General features: G+C 30.6%; 1 protein-coding gene across 1 annotated transcript; it reads left to right on the top strand.

Annotated features, from left to right (window-relative positions):
- The first annotated feature begins 556 nt into the window (after positions 1 to 556).
- Positions 557 to 7,516, top strand: LOC107877180 (protein NOI4). Its single transcript, XM_016723896.2, has 3 exons — positions 557 to 775; positions 6,230 to 6,412; positions 7,270 to 7,516. The coding sequence occupies exons 1-3, from the start codon at positions 770 to 772 to the stop codon at positions 7,312 to 7,314; spliced, it is 234 nt and encodes a 77-aa protein (XP_016579382.1). The 5' UTR covers positions 557 to 769; the 3' UTR covers positions 7,315 to 7,516.
- The last annotated feature ends 1,575 nt before the right edge of the window (positions 7,517 to 9,091 follow it).

Below are 9,091 nucleotides of genomic sequence, written 5' to 3'. Positions count from 1 at the left end.
GGGGGGAAGGGAGGGGGGGGGGCGGGGGGAGGGGGGGGAGAGGGGGGGGGGAAGAGAGCTGAAGGGTGAGGTGGGGTGGGGGCTGGACGAAGAGGGGTTTTGGGGAAGAAAGGTTTTTTTATTTTTAAAATTTATTATTTTTAAATTTTGAAAAATATTTTTTAATTAAAAATGATAAACAGAAAAAAATGTTATTTTTTATTTTTTTTAATTATTTTAATTAAAAATTGATCAAAAATTGATCCCCACTCACACCTCAAGCTAGTGTTATCATTCTCCTTGTCTTAATCATCATTTTAATGCCACATAGCTAAAGTTAACTGTCAAAGAATTTGAAATGTTACTTTTTAATAGGTTAAAGGTCTAGATGATAAACAAATAAGTAGAAGTGTGCAACTTACAAAATCGACCTATTACCGGATCCATTGAGTCATTTTATCTTAAAAAAGAATATTGTGACCGATGGAAAAGAAAGAAAAGGTGAAAACCTGAAAGTGCGCCCAGATTGTTAGAGTGGGTCCACATTGAAGCCAGCTGTACGTCTATCTATCTACCTTGGAGTCTCTTTCCCATTTCATATTCTTCTTCCGTTTCCATTTGCAGAAACAGAAAGAGAAAAAGGGGAGAATTTCTCCTTCCTTTTTTTTCTTCAGTTATACAACCCCAAAAAAGAAAACAACGAGACACATATAAAATCCATAATCGCCATAACAGTCTTTGTTTCCGGAAAAGTTTTTTCTTCCCTCTCTGTTTCTGTCTAAAGAAATTCATGGCGGTAAGAATTCTCGTTCTTTACATCTTCTTCTTTGATTTGTTTTGCTTTTCAGCCCCTTTACTTTAACGAGTTTTTTCTTTCTTTCTTTTTTTTTTTGGGTGGGGGTGGTGTGAGGGGAGGGGAATAGAAATAGAGCAGTCCTTGATTTTTTTGGTTATTTATGTTTTTCTTTTTAATTTAAATTTTTGGTATAGTATTTTTAAAGATTTATATGTGTTTTGTGTCTGTTTCTAATGTTGAAGAAAGAAAGTAGCCATTTCCAAGGTGATTTTTTCTGTGTGTGTGTATGGCGGAGTGGAAAATTAAACTATTTATACAGGATTAAAAATATTTTTAATGTATATATTGTAGATGTTAACCCGTTTGACCTCTTAGTGTGTTTACTTTTTATATTTCGAGTTTCTTGCTAAAAATTTTAGCTCCCCCACTGGTGTGGGGTTATACCCCGTTGTTCTTCATATTTGAAAGATTAAGCTTTTGGTTTTATAAAAGTTAAATTCTTGAAACTAATAATGGAGTAGAAACACAAATGGTACTCTCTCCGTATCATAATAAATGAGTTGCTGAATTTTGATACAGATTAAGAAAAAACATAAATTTAACAAACTTTTCATTTTTACCCCTAAAAAAAAAAGAAAAGGTTAACCTTGTAATATCTTTTCAAAAGTTAATTGGTTGTTAAATCAAGGGTAAATTTAGAAAAAAATTCAATAAAACATCAATAAATACCCAACAATTCAGTTATTTCGAAACGGAGGGAGTAGTTTTTTTAGGGGATTAGGGTTGTAGGTGGTCCAGGCTTATTGTTTTGGGGGTTTAAAGGAGGAGACTATGGTTGGTTGTGTTTTAGTATCTAAACAGTTAAAGAAAGCTACTTTATGTTTTTGTGCTTGAAATATGTTATGCAGTATTATAACATGTTAGCATCAAAATGAATGAGTCACCCAGAATCCCTATCTATCTGTTATGAGAGAATTAAGGAGTAATTTTCATGGATAGTAACCTAAGTTTTCATAATTGCTTACAAATATCACTTTCGTTTCCTTTAGGACAAAAATATCACCCAATTATTCCTATTTTCCTCAAAAAAAAATACTTTGACACTTTAAAAATCTTATTTTCTCCCACTTGGCATGCCATGTTGTTAAAATCTTTAATTTTCTTAATTATAAACCTATTTAATTCTTCAAGTTCATTTATTCAAACTCATGTCTTATAAACTACAAGAAAAATCTAAATTATGTAATTTTTTTTTTTTGAAGAATTTGTAAAAGAATTTACCAGTAATCTAATTCTCTACAAGTTTTTCAACCAAATTAATTCGATGGAAAACCTATAAATTTTTCTATAAAATAAAATTTGAAGGAGAAAATCTAGAATTTTTTTTGTGAAGCAAAATTCAACAGAAAAATCTTCAAGGTAATTATCACCTGAAAATTTTAATTCATATGTAAATAACCTGCAAAATTTTAAGAAAGACCTTTTTGATAAAAGATAATAAGACAAGTAAATTTCATAAAAAAATCAAGTAAATCCGCAAAGTTAACATAGGCAAAAACTTTAGAAAATAAAAATTTATTATTTTTAATTTCCTTTTTTTCATTTTTTTTATTATACTATATTTTATCTTATTATATAAATAAACACCAATTTATATACTAAACTCACAAAAAGTAAGCATATCTGGTTGGATACTATTTTAAAGATTCATTTGTAATATTAGATCATTTTGTTAATATTTAAAAAATTTATTTCATGACTAAATAATTTTTCATTCCTTCAAAAATAGTACATTTAATACGTATATGAAAATCTAAAGCCATCATTTTCATTTATTTTATATTTTAAGAATCTTTAGTATATGAAATAAATAACAAAAAAAATTAAATTAGTATCAATTCATATAAATACCTTGAGTTTTAAAAATATTATTGAGTGATGAAATAAATAAATTTAAAAAACTTTGAAAAGTACCAAATACAATAATTCAATCCTTTAGTTTTATGTATACACTTGGACACATCAACTACTTTATTAATGAGGAATTTGCATTGCATTACCAGAGGAATTATTTTCCTTTAAGTTGTGTGATTATCTAATATTTTTATCATATGATGTAATTTTTCTCATATCGAATAAAGAATAAATACACTTTATTTTTTATTTTTGTAAGAAAGACAAAATAAATATAAAATTTAAAGTATAGAATTAAATTGTTCTTCAATAATAAATATATCATGTGTATTTATTTTTTTTAAGAAATAAGACCAAGTTGTAGTTAAATAAGTTTGATAAGTTAAATAGATTTATTTCTTATATCTTATATATAAAAAGGAAATTTTAATGACATGTCATGCAAACTAGGAGAGAAGAAATATTTTTGAAGTGTAAAGTATTTTTTGAGGAAAATAGGGATAGTTAGGTGATATTTTTGTTCTAAAAAAAATGATATTTGTAGGCAGTTGTAAAAACATGGATGTCTATCCATGGAAAATTACTCGAGAATTAAGAGTATTATTATTGATTCGTAAAAGTTTAGAGTGATAGATTTTAGTATGTGGCAGATGTACATGAGTGACCTGGGGCAGGGCGGATCTAGAGGGTAGTGAGGGGTTCACTCAAGTTCCCTCAGCAAAAAGTAACATTGTATATATAGGGTAACAACAGCAAACCTAGTATATTCCCACCTAATGGGGTCTGAGGAGGGTAAAATGTACGCAGTTCATACCACAACCTTCGGGAAGTAGAGAGGCTGTTTCCGATAGACCCCCGGCTCAAGACATTATATATATAAGGTGTCTTTTAATTTATTTTTTGTAATGTATATATATATATTTTGAATCCCCTAAACATAAGATTAGAGGTTAGCTCAATGGTTGTGGGGTACAACATTCACCTTGAGGTTTTAAGTTCAAATCCCAAGCATTACATTTTTATTTTGGGTTAAAATCATTTACACCCACAAACTTTGTTGTAAAAATCAAACACTCCCCTTAACTTTGAACAATAATCATTCTCTCTCCTTTTTCCTATTTGATTTTTTAAAATACCTATTTTACCCTTATATTTATATCAACATTTGTATTTTTTTTTTAAAAAAAACATATTTTATATAAAAGTTAAAAATTATTTTTAAGATAAAAAAATAAAAGTAAGAAATCTTAATTGAGTATATAATTTAATGACAAAACTATAATATTATAAATGAGCAAAATAGTAAAAATTAATTTTATTAAAAATTAAAATTCTAATATATATTGATACGTGAAAATAATTGGTAATTGTAATCTTATAAACATATTTTAATGTAGGTATACAAAAATAATTAATAGACGAGGGTCTTTCGGAGGTAATCTCTCTACCTCTCCGAGGTAGTGGTAAGGTTTGTGTACCCCCTACCCTTCTCAGACCTCACTTAAAAATTTTTACTAGATATGATATTGTTGTAGATGTATATATGTTCACCAAAAAAAAAAATGTATATTTATTACAAATCAAGTGATTGTTGTTGATGAATTTTAAATTATAATTTAGAAAATAAGTCATATTAACAACCAAAACTCATTTATCTATATAAACATTAAAGAATAAGAGAAAATCAAAATATGCATCGATATACATAATTACATACTCACATACCTATTTAATAAATATAATATAAAAAAATTTGAATGTAAAAAGTACCTTTGGATTTTGTAATTAATTATAAAAGAATTTGCTAATAATGTTAAAAGACGGGCTTGAGAATTTGTATACCTACATTGAAATATATTTATAAAATTATAATTACCTATTATTTTCACGTATAAATATATATTAAAGTTTTGATTTTTAATACAATTAATTTTTACTATTTTGCTCATTTATTTCATTATAGTTTGTCATTAAATTATATACTCAATTAATATTTCTCACTTTTGTTTTTTTATCTTAAAAATAATTTTTAACTTTTATAAAAAAATATGTTATATAGATTGAAAAACAAACAAATATTTTTATAAAAAAGTTTTTTTCTTAAAGAAAAAGAGATACAAATGTTGATATAAATACAAGGGTAAAATAGGTATTTAAAAAATTAAATAGGAAAAAGGAGGGAGAATGATTATTGTTTAAAGTTAAAGGGTGTTTGATTTTTACAGCAAAGTTCGAGGGTGTAAACGATTTTAACCCTTTTTATTTTTCGCCCCCCCCTCCCCAGTAAAAATCCTTCCACTGCCTGAGATTCTTTCTTGGAGAAACCAATTGCATTGGTGGGAAAGGTGCATGTATGTATGTGGACTTTTAGGAGTTTACAGAACTTGCTTCAGATTTTGATTGTGTAGTTGCAAAATCAATTAGTAAAGAGCATAATTGTATTTAACTGCTCAAGTGCCATTTCTTTTGTCACATGTAGCTAGACTTTTTAATGATCAATTTAAACTCATTGTTCTTTTCACACAGGCGTTTCTATATATTTTAAGCATTCCAGTCCTCTCTTTTTTAGTAAAAGTGTGTGCCTTTTGGGTTCCTGGTTTTCTTTTCGGTCATGTATATTGTGGTGGTGTTTTGTACTTCGACTATCATTTTATTTTGTTGTAGTTACTTTCCTGTTACAACATGCTGTTTCTTGTACTTTTATTACTTCTTTTTCTGGACTGCTTTGGACTATTTTCCCCTTGAACCGAGGGTCTATATGAAACAACCTCTCTGTGCCTCTGAGGGTAGGATAAGGACTACCTACACTCTACACTCCCCTGACCCCACTTCGTGGGATTATATTGGGTATATTGTTGTTGTTGTAGTTTTTTGTTATAGTATAAAGCAATACGCTACTACATTTTCCCAATATTTTGAAAAGTTCACATGTCAATGGCAAATTTAACCTGTTTGCTTCTATTACTTTTATGGTTTTGATATAAGCCTATTCCTGCAGTAATTACTTTAGAAGGTTGAGGTGCCATCTGCTGTCAGATTTGATTTTGGTTCATCCCTAGTTCTCACACCTCAATACTTTGTCTATTCTGGATAGCAACGAATACTGTGAAAAAATTATTCAACATACATGGGGGAAGGAGGGGATTGGCTGATTTCAGTTAAACATATCTTTGTTGCCCTTTGTCATCCCCTTCCCAGCGATCTTTGATTTACTTGAGCACTTCATGCTCTTACGTCTTTTTTCTCCTTAGCCTACTTTGTAATGCTGAAGCTTTTGTTTGGTACAAGCTAATATCTTAGGTTAACCCCTTTTTAACCGCAAAATACCATTTCGCTATCCTAAATCAATTTGTTTATCCATTTTTCCATTTTTAATCTGCATAAGGTTCTTTCCTGCGCCAGTGTGGTGAGGGTTTGCAGGCTTCTAAATTTTGCCTCCTGTTACGTCTCAATAACAACTAGAATTTAGCCCACTCAATTTATTTTTGTGGGAGGGAGTTTTTACTGCAATGATTTGATTGTTATTTTTAATCTCTACAGGAAAAAGGCCGCCCACTTCCTAAGTTTGGCGAGTGGGATGTTAATGACCCATCTTCAGCTGAGGGATTCACAGTGATTTTTAATAAAGCTCGAAATGAGAAGAAGACAGGTTGCAAGGTAGAATCACCACCGAAGGGTGACTCTGCATACAAAAATAAAGCAACGCTCGGAAAACTTCAATCAGTAAGTTGTGGCCCACATAATAGATATTAGCTCTGTTACATGTATTATTCAGATTGTCGTTCCCGCCTTAGGTTTGATGGTCTGTTGTTCCTCAAGCAGTAAGTTGTGCCTGCTTTCTGTACTATTCTCATCCTACAGGATCCTTGTTGGAAATTACTGCTAAAACTGTAAGCTATCTTCTCGTCTCTTTGTACAACCCGAATCCTAATGTCATGCATCTGTTATCTCTAGTTCTCTATCTATGAACAAGTCATATGCTCAGTGTACAAGTAAATACTCCCTCCGTCCCTAAAAAGATTGTCTTAGTTACTATTTGAACTGTCAAAGGATATTTTATTTAAATTTTTCAAATACTTTCTAAATATTTTGAACGGTTAAGTATTGTGACACAGTACTTTTTTGTGTAGTTTTCTAAATATGTAAAGCTTATTTCAAATGTATTGAAGATTCTCTGTGTGAATTCACACCGAACCTTAGGTAGGTTGACCCTTGTATTCTGTAATTGAGACAATCTTTTTGGGACGGAAGGCGTAAAATATACTTTAGGCAAATTCTTCATTAGTGAGTAAACAGGATTGGATCCTGTTCCCATTGTACTTGTGGTGAAACCAAAAACCCCACATTGTTGTATACACTCTGATAGTTTAAACTCCAAAATTTGAATGCTTTCATTAATTCTTTCGGAGCATCACCGTTTAAAACGGTGAATATGATTAGTTTTTGCGTTAATATTTTAGTTAATGATGCCTAAGAACAAAGAAAATGTGTTGTTTTGTCATCCCTTTCTTTAGTCGTATGTCTGCATCAATTTCTACATAATTGTAGATTATAACTTTTCCGGGTGCACTTCCTTTCAGAAAAAATGGTTCTGCTGTATGCAATCAACTGCTGCCGAATCATGAACCTCTTAGCTGCTACACGCTGCACTGGAAAATGTTGTTAGTTTGGAACCAGATGCGAAAAGTGCACTGGAGCTGTAGTCCAGATATGACGAGTAATGTTGGCATTTTTGCTGTTGTATTTTGGAATATTTACTCATAATGCAGGTTTTCGCTACCAAAAGATATTCTGATATATATTTATTTATTATTGTTATTTTTTTTATCTTGACGACATTGTTTCTATTATTTCATATCTTTCCCAGTTTCTTGCCCAAGGCTAGGGAGGAATTTTGTTAGTGTTGGTTCTTCATTTACATTCCTTCCAACGGTTGCAAGGATTGCTCCCCTATAATTTTTTGTTTTTGACCCGTCATGCAAAATTTTCTTTTTCTTTAAAGAAAAAAGTATATATTTGCATTCCATCAACCATGTAGGTTAGCCATTCATATGATTTCGTAGAATAGAGAATTATGTGTTGAAAACAGGGAGACTATGTAAATATTGGAAAACAGGCAAGAATTAGCAATGAAAAAGGAAACATCAAACAGAATGGGGTGTCATGGTCTCATAGAACATATATCAGCACCTAGTGGTTTTATAGAGATATCATTCATCTTCAATAAATCAAAAACCCAAAAGCACGTAGACAGTTAACACCATTGCTTCCTTTAGCTAAATCAACACCAAAAACATAGCCAATATATTTCACCAAGTCTGGGAGGGTATTTGGAGCCTAAAGGATAAGTTTTTTTATTTAAAATTTTAAAAGGGTATATCAAAATGAAAAAAATACCAAAATGGACAAGGTAAATGCTCCATTATAAAGTTCATGGCGTTGGTCATATATAAAGTGTAAGGTATGGAGTCACTAATCTTATCCTTTGACTGAAAAAGTTGGGAATAAATTTTCCTAGGGAAGGAGTGTTTGCAATATGAGACTCACCGCTGTCAAGGGAGGGGATAAATTCCCTTTTGCTGCCTGATTGTAAGTCGATTATGGACTCTCACCTTGTAAAGTACAATCTCATGTTCACCTTGTAAGGTAAGATCCCATGTTTGCCTTGTAACAACTTCAAAATCTGGTGCTATATAAAGAGTGTGAGTGCACGTTTCTTTCATTTGCATCAATTCAAATTTTTTTTTATCAAAGTTCATAACTCAAAATATTTGTGGAACCTTATTCATTTTTACTTTAAGATGGATGATAATAAGGTAAGAGTAAATTTACATTGGGGTGATGAAGTTTTGCATGATGGGAATTTGGTGCGATATAATCGACATCTTATAGTGGTTCAATCGTTTCCTTTATCTCTCAAATTTGATCGTTTGAAAAGGTTGTTTAAGAGTAAAATGGATATTACTAATCCGAAAGATGATGTGGTTATTTATGATTGATATACGAATTATTTGACGTCCAACGGACAATCAGTATTTGGTGAAACTCCTATTTGGAATGATGATTCTTTATCTTTATTTCTTTGTACTGTTGAAATTTTTGGTAATTCGTCTTAATCTACAAACACTTGATATGTATGCGTGTGTGGAACATTTCCCTATTGTTGAAGAACCCACGGATAATGAGTTTGATTTTCGAGTAAGTCAAAATTCTTCGAATTTCAATATTGATTCTTCAAGAATGGCAATGAAACAACAATTTGATGGGGGATTTCAAATACATTAATGACTTAACATAGGTTTAGATAACAACAATATTTGGCAAATTAGTAAGCTAAAAAGATGATTACTAATATTAAGGCAAAATGGTTCAGTGGACCCTTGTACTATGTCTGTTTCGTAA

Source organism: Capsicum annuum, chromosome 7 (assembly GCF_002878395.1).
Source record: "Capsicum annuum cultivar UCD-10X-F1 chromosome 7, UCD10Xv1.1, whole genome shotgun sequence".
NCBI lineage: Eukaryota > Viridiplantae > Streptophyta > Magnoliopsida > Solanales > Solanaceae > Capsicum > Capsicum annuum.
This window is presented reverse-complemented; position numbering and strand designations above follow the sequence as displayed.